General features: G+C 50.3%; 1 protein-coding gene across 1 annotated transcript in view; it reads left to right on the forward strand.

The window, feature by feature from the left end:
- The window catches only part of Slx9 (SLX9 ribosome biogenesis factor), a 32,213-nt gene extending 14,237 nt beyond the window's left edge, over positions 1-17,976 (forward strand). The window contains exons 3-6 of the mRNA XM_059282312.1: positions 1,401-1,469; positions 7,777-7,924; positions 15,416-15,484; positions 17,836-17,976. Coding sequence (XP_059138295.1) covers positions 1,401-1,469; positions 7,777-7,924; positions 15,416-15,484; positions 17,836-17,959 — 410 coding nt within the window. The 3' untranslated portion in view covers positions 17,960-17,976. The remainder of the gene's footprint in view (positions 1-1,400; positions 1,470-7,776; positions 7,925-15,415; positions 15,485-17,835) is intronic.
- Positions 17,977-17,982: the final 6 nt, after the last annotated feature.

The raw sequence follows: 17,982 nt of genomic DNA on the forward strand, positions 1-17,982 counted from the left end.
TCATTTCTGTAAAGAGGACCTCATTTTATTTAAACCACCTTTGTGTGTGGCCCCTGTGCCTTTAAAAAATGATTTTGTTTTTGTTTTATTTGTATTAGTATTTAGCCTGCGTGTATGTAAGCATACCATGTGCATGCAGTGCCTGCGGAGGTCAGAAGAGGGCGTCAGATCTCCTAAAACTGGAGTTACAAATGGTTGTGAACTGCCCTGTGGGTGCTGAGAACTGAACCTGGCTTCTTTCTCTGCGAGAGCAGTAAACGTTCTTAACCTCTGAGCCACCTCCCGAGCCCCAAGACCTGCGTCTTGGTTCTGTTTCCTGTAGCTGTGCTAAAACCCGACAACCCAGGGGAGGAGTGGTTTCTTGGGCTCATAGTTCCAGGTTCCAGTCCCATCAATCTGGGGACAGAAAGGCAACAGGAACTCCAGCAGCTGCTCACTTTATACCTGCAGTCAGGAGCAGAGAGCATGCAGCAATGCAGGCCTGCAGTGCTGAGCTTGCCCTCTGCTTTTCGTTCCATCTGGCGCTTAGCCCATGCAGTGGTGCCACCTGTATTCAAGGTGGACCTTCCTGCCCCAGTCCAATGAAGAAATCCCTTCTAGGCCAACGTAATCTAGACGATTTCTCATTGTGACTACCTTCCCGTCATGTCCAGTTGACGTTCAGAACTAACCATCACTCCCTGTCTCCAAAGATAGAAGTATTACTTTTCCTTTTGGAAAAAATGTTTTAAGACAAGGTCTCACTTTGTAGCTGAAATTTACGTTCTAGCCCAGGCTGGCCTCAAATTCATGGCAGTTCTCCTCCCTCAGCCTCCTGAGTGCTAGGATTATAACAGGCATGAGTCTCCATGCCTGGCTGCCTGGCATTCTATTCTGAAGAACCAAGAGTTAGCGCTGCAGCGCATTGTTTTGGAATACAGTTCAGCCCTTACAGTAGGGGTGTGCCAACACTCATAGAGGGTTATCTGAGGCCAGGAGCACAAGAAAGAGGACACAACCAGGCAGGTGAAGCTGCCGCGGTAAAGATAGGGTGGAGAGCCAGAGATGAGAGGCTGTAGGCTGGTGTTCCAGTGATGGGAGCTCTCCTGGGGATTTTGTTCTCAGGCTTTGTGTCCTAATGCCGGCAAGCAAGGTGGAGGTATGTCATGGCCAGGACCTGGGGTTGGCGCCGAGGCAACCTCACATTACCCCGAATACACTGGGGGCCCAGCCGAGCTTGGAGACCAACCCAGGGAGCCACTGCTGTGTGGAGCCTTGAGGCTGAGGGTCTAGGACTGTTCATCACCTGAGCAGTCACAGCCTGCCTCGTCCCTGGCCTTAGCCTCTGCAGGGGTGGAGGGACCTGGGCTGAACAGACACTGTCTGACCGCACTACTCACTCATGTGTCCTCTCTCCTCAGGTACAGAGCCAAAGACCATTTTGCCCAAGAAGGAAAAACTGAGGCTTCGCCATGAGCGATGGCTGCAGAGTAAGTTCATGTCCTTACCTGTGAGTTAGCCACACTCGCCTCATCTCATTCAGACCCCTGTGCCCATGGCCCGACTGTAGGATGCTGGTCCTGTTCTTGTCCTCACAGGCCCTGATGGGGTCCAGGAGGAGCTCACTGGGAAGCATTAGAGGCAGCACTCAGTGGCTGGCTTCACTTGGCCACATAGAGGGGGTCAGCAGCAGGACAGACAACATGAGGTAGTTTGTCCCCAGAGTGGGCGTAGGCCGGTGTGAGCCTCCTGCAGCCCCCTTGCTTCCTCTTCTGTAGAAAACCATCCTGAGATCTGTTCTCTGTCCCTTTGGGTCCAGAGTCTGTTTGGGGCTCCATGATGCAAGCTTTAGCTACAGAGGTGACTCCACAGAGGTCAGGCCTGTCTGTAGATCTTTCCAGGTCTGCCTGAGGTTGGTTGGTGGTGTTTTGTGATGGTCTTCTACTGCCCAGGCTAGCTGAGCTCCCTGGGTAGCCAAGCCTGACCCTGAACTCCTGATCTCTATGCCCCTGTCCCGCAGCTGTAGGGGTAAGGCAGCCCTCCTGGCATGGCTGAGGTTGGCTTTGGTCTTGGTCTCCAGTCAGGTGTCTGGAGCAGATGGAGCAGCTCTCCCTCACTCCCTTCCTGCCCATGGTAGTTGGTTTTTTCCATAATGCTGATTATGTGCGACTTTTCCTAAGTGCTTTCTTGTGTTTACTTGAAAATTGCATAGATTGCTTTGTAATTTTTTTTCCTTAGCTGCTATCTTCTTAGTGTGATTCTGCCAACCTTGGGAGTTAATTTGGAACATTTTCATCTTTATGTTCTTGCATGTTTAAGTATGATTTACCTTATCTTTTTCTTGAAAACTGTAAATAAAAGGGTGTTTTTTGGAAGCAGTATTTATAGAAATTGGTCAGTTTCCTCAATGATTACTACTTTTATATTTTGTTACTTTTTGGATGTTATTTTTAAAGAAATTGGCTGCTCTCTTTACTTTCTCACAATTCCTAGCAAGTGTGGTGTGTTCTCTGTGGAGCAGGAAACGCCAAGGCTTCAGCTGTGGGACCTGACCATGTCTGAGGTGTCGTTCTTTGATGTGGGACTTATTGTTTCCGGTGGTTGAATTGATTGAGTCAATTTTAATTGTTCATGATTTCTCCTAAAACAGTCTAATCTCATCGTATCTCGGACATTATTAGCAAAAGGCTGTGTGTTGCTTCTCCCCTCCCTCTGTCCCCTCCATCCCACCCTCCTCCAGTACTACGGATTGAACCTAGGGTCTTTCTCATGCTAGACAAGAGTTCTGCCACTGAGCTGCATCTCCAGCCCTGCTTTCTCATTAGAGACTATTTTATGTGTGTGAGTGTTTGGCCCACATGCCTGCCGAGGTCAAAAGAAGGCATTAGATCTCTTGTAACTAGGATTATAACCAGTTGTGGGCCACATGGTGGTTGCTGGGAACTGAACCTGGGTCCTCAGGAAGAGCTGTTGACTGCTGACTTTGTCTTGTTATTTTTATCTGTGTTCTGTGTAGCTAGAGTTTTCCTGCCTGGCCCACAGTCAGGACAAATCTCTCTCACCTGCCAGTCCCACAGCCACTCAAACCCGACCAAGTAAACACAGAGACTTATATTGGTTACAAACTGTATGGCCATGGCAGGCTTCTTGCTAACTTTTCTTACAGCTTAAATTAATCCATTTCCATTAATCTATACATTGCCACATGGCTCGTGGCTTACCGGCATCTTCACATGCTGTTTGTCATCGTGGCAGCTGGCAGTGTCTCTCTGACTCAGCCTTCCACTTCCCAGCTTTATTCTCCTCCTTGTCCCGCCTATACTTCCTGCCTAGCCAACGGCCAATCAGTGTTTTATTGACCAATCAGCAACACATTTGCCATACAGAACATCCCACAGCAGTTCTGCTATTTCTGGTTAGATTCCTTAAGAAGCTTCATCTCTCTAGTCCAAGAATTCTGGCTATGAATTCCTAGTCCTGCCGTCTTCTTCTTGAACTGGTAGCTTCTGTCTGACTGACTCCCTAGCCTCCGAGTACAGCATTAGCTGCGTCTTCAGTTAGCACTGTACTGCTCTATCTCACAGCCATTCATTGGTTCATCCCTGTCCACCCATCAGCATCTTAGTGCGTTTCAAAGCAAGGTGGGGGCATTTGTATACTTCCCACAAATAGGTTGGCTAGCATTTGGCTTGTCTGTGATCTTCTCTGTTCTCTTGTGAAGAGCGTGTGCCTAGCGCAACAGTGACCTCTGACGGCTATGTCTGCCACCTGACTGACCATGGTGAGGTGCCCTGGCCAGCGTGTCTGTGGTTGGGTTTGCAGTTATCTCCTGGGAGTACATGCACACAGGCCGTGCTCGGCCTTCCTGCAGGCTGTGCTGCTGGCAGCAATGGCCAGCCCATGGCTGAGAGGCATCACACTCCTGTTCACCATTGCTGCCCCGTCCCCTGTTGACGGGTATCTGCCTTTCCGTCTTGTCTGGGGTGAATAAGGCTGTGAGCATTTGTTCCAGGCTTTCTGTGGACATGTTTTTATTCCTCTTATGTAAATACTTAGGAATGGAATGCTGGGTCATAGGGCAGGTGTATGTTTAGTTTTATAAGCAACTGCCAGACATTCTTCTGAAGCAGTAGTTCATGTGCGCCCCTCCAGGAGCATGAGAGTTGTGGTGGCCACACAGTCGTGCTCACCGGTGGTGTGTGTGTCTCCAGTCATGTATCTGGTGACATGGGCTAACATCTCATGGACGGCTGGTCTTTGTTCTGTGGAAGAGTGCTGTCATGTATGTCCATCTCCTTTGCGGTTCATCTTCAGTGAGGTTCAGTTTTCTCAAGCTGCTCTGTGTTTTATTACTGAGCTTGGGGACTGTGTGTGTGTGCCGGGGACCTGCTGGCCCTGGTCTGCTGTGTGCTGGGGACCTGCTGGCCCTGATGAGCTCTGTGTTCTGGGGACCTACTGGTCCTGGTCAGCTGTGTATGTGTGCTGTATTCTTGCAGACTGTCTTGCACATTCATTTTCTTAACCTTTTTTTTTTTTTTTGACAGGGTTTCTCTGTAGCCTTGCCTGTCCTGGAGCTCACTCTGTAGACCAAGCTGGCTTTGAACTCAGAGATCTGCCTTCCTCTGCCTCCCAGGTGCCAGAATTAAAGGAGTGTGCCACCACTGCCCAGCCTTTTTTTTTTTTTTTTTTTTTTTTTTTTTTAACTGCAGGAGTTTAATTGAAAAAAAAAAAAATCAAACCCATATTTCTTTTTCCATATGGTTATAATGTGTTTTGTTTACGAAAGCCTTGCCTAGGTTGATCTCTTTGAGTTTGAGGTCAGCCTGGACTACATAGTGAGTTCCAGGACAGCCAGAGCAATATAATAGATTTTGTCTCAAAAACAAACAAACAAAATTCCCCAAAGAGCACCTAATCCGGAGTCACAAAGATGTTCCCTTCTGAAAGTGCCAGAGCGGCTAGTCCTTAGGTGTGTCCACCTTGAAGTGGCGTCTGTCTGCTGTGAGTTGGTGTGTAGGCCTGCCACAGTCGGGTGCAGACTGTTTTCCTCTTTGGAATGTCCCTTTGAAAGTCACGTGCTGTGCTGTGGCCTGGGATCTCAGTAGTTTCATCAGGTGAATGGTCACACAAGGCCTCCTCTGCTCCTTGGTCTTCAGATGCTCTGGTGTTTCTGGGTCTCAGCACGTGCATTTAATTTTACTGTTACTTTTTCATTTTCCTGAAAGACAACAACCAAAGCTTGGAGGGATTATGACTGGGGTTGTGTTGAGTCTGTAGGTCAGCTTCAGGAGGGTTTGCCACCAATACCAAATCAAGTCCAGGAACATGCCAAGTTTTCTTAATTTCCATGATCAGTGTTGTAGATGTTCTCTCTCTCTCTCTCTCTCTCTCTCTCTCTCTCTCTCTCTCTCTCTCTCTCTCTCCGTGTGTGTGTGTGTGTGTGTGTGTGTGTGTGTGTGTGTGTGTGTGTGTGTGTGTGTGTTTTGTGTTTTGGACAAACTTCTCCAACTTGTAAAAGCACAAGTGATTTTTTTTTTTAAATAACAACCTTACATCTGTGATCTTGCTAAGGTCATGTCTTAGTCTGGCAGCTACCCTGGATTCTCTGGGACCTTTAACAGTATCTATCATTGCTGTCACTGTGAGGAACTGTCCCAGGCTTTCCCTTTGCCCTATCCCTTGCTCCTTTTTGCTCTACTCTGCCTATTGACTTAACCCTGCCAGTGCCAGATCCCTGAGGAATGGTCTCCCTCCCTGGAGCGGTGTGTTCTGAACATGATGGCCCTTGAAAGTCTGTGGACCGGTCAGGTGTGCTCCAGACTCCTTTCACACCACCCACAGCCCGACTCGCCCCACACAGCGCTGGTCTCTACACTTGATGTGCCCGTCTGATGTTTGGTAGCTCAGAAGCTGCGCCTCACGGCTGTGATTCCTTCCCTGGATTCCGGTGCTTTGGGGCTTTACCATGTTTTGGCTTTTGGCGCTTCTCTACTTACTTAGAGTCTCAAGTAATTCATCCTCCGGTGCAGGGAGCGAGGGGTAGCGGCAGGTGTGGCCACTCCTCTGTTTTTGTCTGTACTCTGCTCTGGACTCCATTCTTGTTTGTTTTGAGGGTTAGTAGACCTGCTTTCTGCTTTCCTGCTTGTTCTGTTGAAATAATGTTTTGTTCACATTGAGATTTCTATGTTTTGGAGACAGGGTCTTGAATATCCTGGACTGTCCTGGAAACCGTGAACTTCTTTTAATCCTCCTGTCTGGGACGTTTGAGGGGTTTGTTTTTGTTTTGTTTGTTTAAGAATATAGAATTTAGATTGCTTTCCCAGCTCAGCATGGTTAAAGTCCTGTTGCACTGTGGGTTAGGGATTGAAGTTGGGCACATCTGCCTTGACCCCCACCACCCCCTCACTGTTTCTTCCGCCTCTGTCGCTGCCTCCCTGGTAGCAGTGAGCTGCCAGATGGGAGTGCAGGAGACTGCGTCGGTGGGCCCCATCTTGTGGAGCTCAGTAGAATGAGGTGTTTACTGTCTTAGATCTGTTTATGGCTTCATTGTAACTTTTATGGTGAGTAGATAGTGAGTTTGACCACATCTCCTCTGGCACATCCAGTGGTCAGGGTTTCCCCTTTTAGCGGGCACTGCCATGGGTCATGGTGGATTACAACAACCTCCAGACCCCAAACTACCCCTGCACGCCTGGACCGCCCTGTTTGGGCGTCTCTGGCCTGGAGTTGCTGTGTGTGTCTGGGCTGCATGTCTTCCTGAGCCTTGCTCTCCTTTCTCTGGGTCTGCCAGGTGTGTGTGTGAGAAAGTGGCCCCTAGAGCTGCCAGGGAAGTTCAGTCCCCAGACTTTGGCTCAGGGAAGAGGGGCTGGTCTTGATGAGGTGCTAAGTGAATTGTTTGCTCTGTTCCAGCTAGACTGGGGGAAAAAAAAAAAAAACACACCAAATCGTCACTTTATAAATCCGCAGAGTCTCTTAGGCTGCATTGGGCAGAGGGCTTGGAGGGCTGTTTTTGCCTCAGGGTGAAGTGATGGACCCTGACGTATTGGACCTGCCTGGGGGGGTCCGTGTGGGCCTTTCTGAGTTGCCCTGTGAGGCATCTTCCCAGTTGTAGGGAGTGGCAGAGTTGCCTGTGCCTTGCTGAGGGGGAGCTGCTGGTAGCCTCACCCCCTCTGTCAGGGTCACCACATTTGAAGTATCATGTGACTTTGAAGAAAATCAAATGCCAAGGCTGTGCCCTGCAGTGAACTTTCTCTTACATTAGTGCTGAGCACGCCACCCGGCCACCCACCCTGTTCCCCGTTGTTCCCCAAGGCTGTCAGTTCCTTCCCATGAGACCTTTCTCCCCATCTTGCATTCTCAAGGAGGTGCCGCATGGTTCTAGATTGCCCAGGAGAAAAGGGACATTGTGGCTTCTCAGTAAGTGGCCTATGGAAATAGAGCCCGGGGCCTGCATCTGCCCAGTCCCTGTGCCAGCCCCCGTGTGTGCGCGCAGGCCCTGCACTGTGCCCCTTGCAGAGGAGGCGGTCCCCTGTGCTGCAGCTCCAAGCTCATCGCCAGCCCTGTAATTAAAGTGTGCCTCTGTGATTAAGAAGAGAAAAATAACTCAGCGCTGGCCCGCCCCCCAAGTCTTGAGGGGCGCAGAGCAGGTGACAGCAGGAGACAAAGAACACTTCGGCTCTGTGGGAACAAGCAGGCCCCAGGGTGCACGCAGCTTGGTGGGTGCCTTGGCATTGGTGGCCTCTGGGGGGCGGCTGGGGAATGGCTTTAATTGGCATGTACTCCTGTCTCTCCCCTCAGAAATCGAAGCCATAAAGCTGGCTGAGCAGAAGCTCAAGGAGGAGCGGAGGCGCAGGGCCACGGTGGTGGTGGGCGACCTGCACCCCCTGAGGGACGCCCTACCTGAGCTGCAGGAACTGGAGGCCGGCCGTCGGCAGCACACTAGGAGGTGAGCGAGCGTCCTGTGCTGGCCATCTCTCAGAGAGCTGTGGTCAGCCCTGGATTCAGAGGGGAAGGGAGGGATTGATAGCTGTCGATGGTGGCCCCCACTCTGCAAGGTGAGTGAGTCAGCACACGTGGTCCAGGGAGCCTCACCTGTGAATGTGGTGACTGTGGTGACAGGAGCGCCTGGATGTACCCTTTCTGGCAGCCTGGCAGCCCACCGCTGTGTGTCCCCTCGTGCCGCCTTCCCACCGGCCTCAGCTTCCAGCCTATGCACGCAGTCAGGCACAGGCCTCGTGGCCACGGCTGTGCATCCACGGACCTTCCTGCTACCCTGCAGACAGCTCTGACATCCCGTTCTCAGTCCTTCGTTCTCAGTCCTTCCCCTGCCTCTGTTTCTCCCTCCTCCACCCCTACTGAGGATAAGTGTCTATACCTGGGCACTCTGTGGGGAGACTCAGTGAGTGGGCATGGAACCCACACAGCCCTAAGTGTGTGGATCCTCTGTGTGCAGTGAAGGATGAAGAATGGGCACAGGGCAAGGGGCTCTCCGAAGGGCAGAGCTGCACCCCCGGGCAGGTGGGGGGCTTCAAGGGCACTCTGCTCTCACAGCTGCCGGGCTTTCAGGATTTGTCATTTCTGGGGGTTTTCCTGTTTTTGTTTTATCATCATCATCATCATCATCATATTATATTATTATTTTCTTTTTTTTTTTCTGTTTTTTCGAGACAGGGTTTCTCTTTGTAGCTTTGCGCCTTTCCTGGAACTCGCTTTGGAAACCAGGCTGGCCTTGAACTCACAGAGATCCACCTGCCTCTGCCTCCCGAGTGCTGGGATTAAAGGCGTGCGCCACCACCGCCCGGCTATATTATTATTTTCACCATCATCATATCTATCTATCTATCTATCTGTCTGTCTGTCTGTCTGTCTATCTATCGGATGTTGGTGATGAGGGTGAGACTCGTCTCACTCTCCAGGCTGGTCTGTAACTCATTATGTAATTCAGACCAACCTTGAACTTAATGCAGTCCTCCTGCCTCAGCCTTCCAAGTGTAGATGTGAGCCACCACATGAGGCTTGTTACTTGTTTGTTTGTTTGTTTTTGTTTTGTTTTTGAGACAGGGTTTCTCTGTAATTTTGGTGCCTGTCCTGGATCTTGCTCTGTAGACCAGGCTGGCCTCGAACTCACAGAGATCCGCCCAGTGAGGCTTATTACTTGTTATTTTACCTTTTAAACAAATAATTCTTTCTCCTACTGAATTTTCATCTGAGGCTAAAGCAAAGGTTCCATACACTTTATCTGTGATCCCTCACCCTTATCATGGGGCAGGTGGATGACATACTATAAAGCCAGATGGCCAAGGGCTGGCTTCCCAAGATGGAACACCCACTCTGCTCAGGCCTGCTTCGGCGCTGACACAAGGTCAAGCCTCAACTGCTGAACAGAGCCAGTATGCAGATTCCATTCCTGGTTCTTAAGCAAAAAATGTGACCCCGGTCAAGGGTCCCTTCTCTCTTTATAGTTTCTCATCTGAAAAATGTGCTTGGGCTCCCCGATGGGGAGAGCTGCGTAAACAGCCTGCTCTACCAGCCCGGAGAGGAGTGTGTGGGGCTGTGTGCCTGCTCAGGATCGCTTCAGTTGTGAGGAGAGAAGGTTCCCATCTTGTCCCAGCCCTGAATGCTGTTGCACATGTACTCTGGTGTGCTTTGCCTCACATACTAAATGTAAAGCGGTAATTAGGGGATTGAGGAAACACCTCAGTCTATAAAGTCCCTGCTGTGCACTTTTGCTGGCCTGACTTTGCCTCTTCAGTACCCATGTGAAAATCTGGACATGGCCTCTGTAACCCAGTGCCCCGTGGGTGGAGGCAGCAAGATTTCTGCAGCTCATTGGCCAGCCAGCCTAGCCAAATTGATGAGCTCCAAGTAAAATGAGGTGGAGCTATTAAGGAAGATGGCGGCGGAGGTTGACTTCTGGCCTTCACATGTGCATGCACACACACATCTGTACATACCTGTATAAACACACCTATGTGAACACACACCACAAAATGAAATAGTAATTTACAGGAGGAAACTTGACATGTGATCCTCCTGTTTCCTCAGGCTCCTCCTGGTTGTGAGCTTTGCAGACGGAGGCAAGCATTTTTGGGGAGCTGGGGTCATGCTTTGAGACAGGGTTTCTCTGTGTAGCCCTGGCTGTCCTGGAACTCACTGTAGACCAGGCTGGCCTCTAACTAAGAGATCCCCCTGCCTCTGCCTCCTGAATTCTGGGATTAAAGGTGTACACTACCACCACCCAGCAAGTTGAGCATTCTTCACACCATCCCCCATTAAAGTGTGCCCCATGTTTTCTTGAGAGTAGAGAAGACCTGGGTTGCTAGGAGGAAGCTCATGCAGATTGCAGCCATCTTCATGACATCATCGAGCCACACACTGCTAGCCTAACTCATCACTAACCATAAAGTGGAGGTGTGTTTCCCAGGATTCTCATTGTGCTGGGCTTTGACCCCTTCCACGTTGTGTCTTTGGAAAGGAACTGGCCACACTGGGCCCAGAGTGGGGAGCTATGCTCCCTCTCCTTAGGGACAGGGTCTGCAGAGTCGTGGGTTCTGCTGAAGAGGGAGCTTTGCCTCTTCCCTGAGTATTTACCCATCATTGGTTTATCTATGGACTCATGAGTGTTTACTTTATGCTTTGGGCTATCATCCAATACTACTTCATTTATTGCTGAAATTGTTCCAGCAATGGCCACTGGCATTTCTTAAAGTAGCTCCCAGATGGCTCAGATCTGCCCATCTGTGGGGTGGGTGTGTCTGAGCGCTTCCTCACCTTCTGATGTTAGTAGATGCTGGGAGCTCACCTTGGGCATCTTCTGCCTGGTCCTGGTACCAGGTGATTCTCCAAGGAGCTTGGTCCCTTGCCTTGGAGAATGATGCCAGATAGCAGGATCTGAGGCTGGAGTGCAGGTCACTCCAGAGTCTTACTTATAACAGAGTAGATGCTCCAGTCCACGTGCCAACCTGAGAATATGCACTCAGAGTTAGGAGAAACACAGTTCCTCACTCTGGCAACTGCAGGTATACATTCCACTTCGGTGATTCTAGAAGGATTCAGTGGTCTCAGAAAGAGCTGGTATAAAATGGTCATGGTTTGTACAGTAAAGGGAAGAGACAGACAGCAGAGCATGGGGAGTCCCAGAGGCAGAGCTGAAGTCAGGATGGGAGGCTCACCCAGCACCAAGGACTGCAGCTGGGGATGCTCACTATGCCAGTGACTCCGCCTTTGGCCACTCTTCTCCATACCTGCCCCTGCCAGCCCCTTGGCCACCTAAGGCCTACCTGGCCTGTGGGGGTTCAGGCCCCACGTTTGTCTTTACTATGTTAAACTGGCCTTGTTCAGGGCAGTGCTCTTCACCATGGGGAGGAAGGTGCTATGTCTAGATGACCACACTTTCTGCCCACCACAGTCACATCCTCATGTTGTAGGCTCAAAGGGACTTTATGTGGGACAGTCATGTGACCCTCTCCCATATCACCATGACCTGGTCTACTGCAAGTCCATGGTGTGGCCTAGTACTGTTGTGTAACAGAATGGCCTGAGGGTCTTCACAGTACCCTCCAGGTGTCCCTGTAGTAGTTGCTCTCTCACTGGAGCTGGGCTGGAGGGTCTACAGGATTCCTGAGGTAGACTGCAGACCATGCTGTCACCAGCCAGCCTACTTATTAGAGATCAAATTCTCTAGAACAGGCTGGCTGTGGTGGTGCACGCCTTTAATCTCAGCACTCAGGAGGTAGAGCCAGGCAGATCTCTGAGTTCGAGGCCAGCCTGGTCTACAGAGCGAGATCCAGGAAAGGCACAAAGCTACACGGAGAAAGCCTGTCTTGAAAAAAAAAAAAAAGAGTGCTTGTTGCTTTTGCAGAGGGCCCTTTTTCAGTTCCCAGCACCCATGCTGAGTGGCTCACAGCCACCTGTAACTCCAGCTCCACAGGATCTGACGCCCTCTTCTGGCCTCAGGGGCACCTGCACTCATGACATTCACTCACAGACACATCCATGTACACATAAGTAAAAATAAAAACAAATCTTTAAAAAAAAATCTTGACTGTACATCTGATACTTAAGGATGTAGAGTATCTTTAGTATTTTTGAGTTGATCAACATTTTTGTTTTATAATCATAAGTGCTGAGAGTGATATCTCACATAGTAAACATATATATGGTGAAAGTATGTATAGGACTCTTTCAGAAATTGCTGGAAATTATGTTCTAACCTCAAACAAAATTTCATTTAATGTTTTGTTTGTTTGTTTGTTTGTTTATTTATCTGTCTCTCCATCCACCCATCTCTGTCTGTCTATATCCATCCATCCATCCATTCATCCATCCATCCATCCATCTATCCGTCTATCTATCTATTATGAAACTCAAGTCAGCAACTCAAACAGCATTTTTTCCTTTTCTTTTAAATTTATTTATTTATTTATTCATTCATTTATTTATTTTACATCCCAGTAACAGTTTCCCCTTCCAGTGCCTCCCCAAACCACTTCTCTCTGTTTCTGTTTAGGAACGGGCAGGTCTCCCATGAGTATCAATAAAACATGGCATATCAGGTTGCAGTAAGACTAAGGATCTCCCCATGTATGGGGGCTGGGCAAGGTGACCCAGTATGAGGAGTAGGGTCCCAAAAGCCAGTAAAAGAGTCAGAGACAACCCTTGTTCCCACTGTTGGGAGTCCCATAAGAGGACCAAGCTACACAACTGTCACATATATGCAGAGGGCCTAGGTTGGTCCCATGCAGGCTCCCTGGTTGTCAGTTCAGTCTCTGTGAGCCCCTATGAGCCCAGGTTAGTTGGTTCTGTGAGTTTTCTTATGGTGTCCTTGACCCCTCTGGCTCCTACCATCCTTCCTCCCTCTCTTCTGCAGCATTCACTCAGCTCCACCTAATGTTTGGCTGTGGGTCTGCATCTCTTTCCATCAGTTGCTGGATGAAGCCTGTCTGATGACATTTGGGCCAGGCACCAGTCTGGTCACAGGAGACAGCCAGTTCAGGCTACGTATCTGCTATTGCCCGGAGTCTTAGCTGGGGTCTTCCTTGTAGATTCCTGGGAGATTCCCTTTTTTTTTTACCTGACCCCGAAATGCCCCCCCTTTCCAGTAGTCTCTTTCAATACTCTCCCCTTCTGTACCCCTCAATCGCTCATGTTTCCATTCCCACCTGCCCTCAGTCCACTCATGAAATCTCTTTTATTTCCCCTTTCCAGGGAAATCCATGCATCCTCCTTTGGGCCCTCCTTGTTACCTAGCCTCTCTGGAAGCATAGTTATCCTTTATTTTGTAGCTAATACCCACTTATGAGTGAGTACATACCATCTTTGTCTTTCTCAGTCTGGCTTACCTCACTCAAGATGATATTTTCTAGTTCCATCCATTTGCCTTCAAATTTCCTGGTGTCCTTGTTTTTAACCGCTAAGTAATACTCCATTGTGTAAATGTACCACATTTTCTTTATCCATTCTTCAGTTGAAGTGCATCTAGATTGTCAAACAGCAGTTTTTAAATCAAGGATTCAAAAAATGCAGTGCAAAGGCAGCCTGATTTGACACAGGCGTGAAGAATGATAAGGACACATTAGAAGGCTTTGTTTGCATGGTTATACCGTTATACTTCTCCGAGAGCCAGAAACCTTGTACAAGAGGAACACTGCCATGCCTCCCATGTAACAGTCTTGAATCCCAGCTGAGGAGGGCAGTGCTGGTTGGCATTGCATCCTGGGTACGTTCAGGACCAAGGCTGAAGTAAAGGTGCATGATACAACTCAGGCAGACTCTGCCAAAAACACCCTGGATTCATTTTGCATTTGGTTTTGAATCTATTTTTGACTGTTGTATGTTTGGAAATCTACTAGTTTTAAATTTTCCAGTTATGAAACACCATATGGGGCTGTGCTCTAGGAAGTCCACCGTCTGCCCGTGGAAGAACTTCACAGGGTTAGTTAGGCTGTGTTCACGCTTCCAGTGTCTGAGTTCAGGATCTCTCCGTGCCCATGCACAGAGTTCTGTGAGACCTGGGCAACCGCCACCATACTTAGAGAAGCTCTGGACTGCATTTAGGGTGACTTTCCCCATCATCCAGCCAATGGGGCTGAGGGAGCTACCTAGCTGGGTCACCTGAGGCAGTGTTCCTCTCCAGGCTGGCCTGGAGGCCTTGGCCACCACTGCTTAGGTACTTCTTCTCATTCCGTGGTGGATTCTGGGGCCTCTGGAAGGACTGAGCAAACATGAGGTCATCATCCTGGGGCAGGGAAAGGGTTGCATGCAACCTGACATTCCTTACTCAGAGGGACCAGAAACCAGGATGTGAGAATGCACTGAGAAGACCAAAGTCGTTCATTCATATTTGAAAAGGAACATGAATAGGAGATCAGGCCTCCTGCTCAGGATTCTAAATTAGGTGTTGGTCCAGAACATGGTGCTCCCCGTCCTTCCTCTGGCTGCCTTCTGCTCAGGGCTTCACTCTTTCAGCATGGCATCTCTGAAACCATCTTGTCAGGTGGTGAGCTCTGGGATCTTCCTCTCCCCTCCCAGGTCCCTTGCTGGTGGGTGGGCATGCTTCTGCTGCCCTCCCAAAGATTGAATCAGTTCCTGGTAATCTGCAGGAATGCTGCCTGGCACCGAACCCCGGGCTCTCAAACTTACCCACCATGTCAGACCCAGTGTGGTAGCTTGGAAGGCCCTGAGAATCTTCTCAGATGACCCTTGTCTGGGGGTTGGCAGGCAAGACCCTCTTGGCCCAGAAGGCCCCTCAGTGAACTTTGACATCTGTAGGGCAGACATGAGGTTTGTTTCTGACTCCTAAGGTCACATTGGAAGGCAGTTGCCACAGACCTCTGTCAGCAGAGCCCTGTCCTCTCTCATCAGAAGGGAGGGGACAGATGTCAGGCATTTGTGTCTTGTCGGGAGTGCTGTGTTTTTAGAGTTAGTGAAGTAAAGAGTCCGGGCAGGCTGTCGCCTAGAAGGCTTCTCCACTCAAGTTGGGCAGGTGGCAGACTCGGGGTCCAAATGTGATGTGTTTTCCTGGGGTGATAGTCCTTTCTGTATCACATGGGAACCTTACGGAGTAAGACAAGACCCTAGATACTGTGATTGTCAACTCCGATGTGGTAGCCAGGTGACGTGCCTCATCTAGATCTAATCTCCACAGCCAGCGTACAGTGTGGAATTCATGAACTCCTGGTGGTGTAGATACCAGGGGCACCGCAGAGACAATTTTTTGTTTGTTTGTTTGTTTGTTTGTTGAGACAGGGTTTCTCTGTGTGGCTTTTGCACCTTTCCTGGAACTCACTCTGTAGCCCAGGCCTCAAACTCACAGAGATCCGCCTGCTTCTGCCTCCCGAGTGCTGGGATTAAAGGCGTGCACCACCACCGCCCAGCTTGAGACAAATTTTCTAGTGAGATGTGGTGTCAGACTGACTCGGATTCTTTGTGTCCACAGCAGGGTGACCAGCAAGCCCAGGCCAGTGGAGCTTAGCCGGATGAGTGCAGCCCAGCGACAGCAGCTCCTGTGAGTACAGCCCTGCCCGCCAGGGCCACCAGAGCCTTCTTCCCGATCTCCTCATCTACAGCCCCGCCACTCTACCCCACCCCGAGTCTCCCACCCTCTTCTCTGTCCTGGTTTGTGTCCTGTAGTTAGGCCGTGGGCGCCTGTCTGGAGTGCTTCCAGGGAGTGGTGACAGCGTCTGGTGTGTGGAACTTAGTTTTCCCTGGGCCTCTGGGATGGTGGCTGGGGCATGTGTTTACCATGGGTTAGACACACATATCCCCCACACCTTGTCCCTAAATTAGCAGGATTGTCCTGTTGGTGACTGACATTGTTCTAAGCTGTGAGCTTGGCCATGGGATTCCTGGCTCTGATTTTTTAGCCTCTGCAGACTTGGCTGTAGCGGTGTGCTGGCTTTGGGGGACTCTGAGGCAGTCTCAATCTCACACCCACACATCGATTTGTTGTTGTTGTTGTTTATTTGTTTTGTTTTGTTTTTGTTTCCAGAATGATGTTTTTCCTTGTCTATATAGAACCTCCGTTATTTAGTGGTGTTGAGTGTTCTGTCAGTTTTTCCTGAGGCTCTTTGTGCCCTCTCAGTGTATAGGTTAAAGTCTTTTAACGATTGCTCTTGGTTTGGGGATTTGTATTGAATTTCCAGCCCCACCCCTCTTCCCAGGACTGGGAATTGTACCCAGAGCCTCGTACATACTGAGTGCTACAGCCGAGATCCATCCTGTTTCCCGTGTGTGTTTGCTTTTTGGGGAGTTTGTTTTGTTTGTTTGTTTGTTTTCATTTTTGAGGCAGGGTTTTTCTCTGTGTAGCCTTGGCTATTCTGGAACTCACTCTGTAGCCCAGGCTGGCCTTGAACTCACAGAGATCCCCTTGGCTCTGCTTCCCGAGTGCTGGGATTAAAGGTGTGCACCACCACTGCCCGGCTCTTGTTTTTGAGGGAGGTTCTTATCAAGTTACCCAGGCTAGTCTTGAACTCGCTCTCTCGGACCAAGGCAGGCCTTGCAGTTGCTATCCTCTTGTGTCAGCCTTCTGAGCAGCTAGAATTCCAGAGCCAGGCAGGCGGCCCCGCTAGCCCCGTTCCTGTCCTGTGGACTGACTCCCAGGTCTCAACCTCAGAGCGCCATTTCAGGCGTCCTCATCTCTTCCACACCCCTAAATCCGTCTTCACTTGACGCTTTTGGGCTTGTGTGTGTCGTTCTTGTTTCCCTCTCTTGTGTCTGAAGGCAGCTAGTATAGACAGCTCCTGCCAGGCCAGCATCCGTCTGACTGTCCGCTCTCTGGCAGTCACTGTTCCCCGTGCCTCTGCTGTAGGCTAGCCTGGACCAGGGCAGCTCCCTCTGCACCATGGCTGGGACGAGCAGCAGCTCTGCCTGCCAGATGTGCCGCATCCCTACAGCTTCTTCTGTTGCCGCACTCCAGCATCTCTCCATCTGTCTTAGTCACTCTGCTGGTGCTGTGAAGAGACACCATGACCAAGGCAGCTCGTAAAAGGAAGCGTCTAATTGGGGGCTTGCTTACAGTTTTAGAGGCTTAGTCCACCATCATCAAAGTGGGGAGCAGACAGGCATGGTGCTAGGGCACCAGTGGAGAGCTTTACATCTTGATCCACAGGCAGCAGGTAGAGAAAAAGAGAGACTGAGCCTGGTGTGGGTTTTTGAAACCTCAAAGCCCACCCCCAGTGACATGCCTCCTCCAGCAAGGCCACACCTAATCTTTCCCAGGTAGTTCCACTAAGTTCCCCTTTCCCGGATTATTCCACCAGAAATTCAGACATGAACCTATGGAGCCATTTTCATTCAAACTACAACACCTTGTCTGTTGACAAACATTGCATTCGGAAGCAGCACAGGCTGGTGTCTCCAAGCTCTACTGAAGGAGGCCATGCTGGGGGAGAGGGGAGAGAAAGGATGTGGGGACCTGACAGCCAAGGCTCTTGCATGTCTGAGAGATGAGGATCACTAAGGAGCCTAGGCCCCGGAGCTGCCTGTGTCCATAGCTGTGTCTCTGTCCCGCCGCTCAGAGCTCTCCGTGCGCATCTATTTTGGGCTATTTGGGGGGAAAGGCACCTCTTATATAAGGCTGTCTTCAGGGCATGTGAGCTGCCACTGCTCCCTGTTTGTCAGCCTCTGCCTTGGCAGCAGCCCTTAGCAAATCCCTCTTAGACCTACCGGGAGGGTGACCCCACCCGTGGTTGATGCTCACTCAGCAGCCCGCGTGCCCTTGCCTCTGGAGGCCCTTGCACTGTACTTAGGCTTACTCTGGGCCCCTGCTGTCTGCTCAAGCCTTAGGCCTGGGCCTGTCGTGTGCGTCCTGGGGGTTCTTGTTCTCCCCAGGCTGACTTCTGCTTTCCATTCTTTCAGTGAGGAAGAAAGGACCCGGTTTCGGGAGCTGCTGGCCAGCCCATCCTACAGAGCCAGTCCCCTGCTGGCCATCGGGCGGCAGCTGGCCCACCAGATGCAGCTGGAAGGTGGCGAACATCTCTGACCAGGACAGTGCATGCTATGAGA

Source organism: Peromyscus eremicus, chromosome 16_21, assembly GCF_949786415.1.
Source record: "Peromyscus eremicus chromosome 16_21, PerEre_H2_v1, whole genome shotgun sequence".
Taxonomy (NCBI): domain Eukaryota; kingdom Metazoa; phylum Chordata; class Mammalia; order Rodentia; family Cricetidae; genus Peromyscus; species Peromyscus eremicus.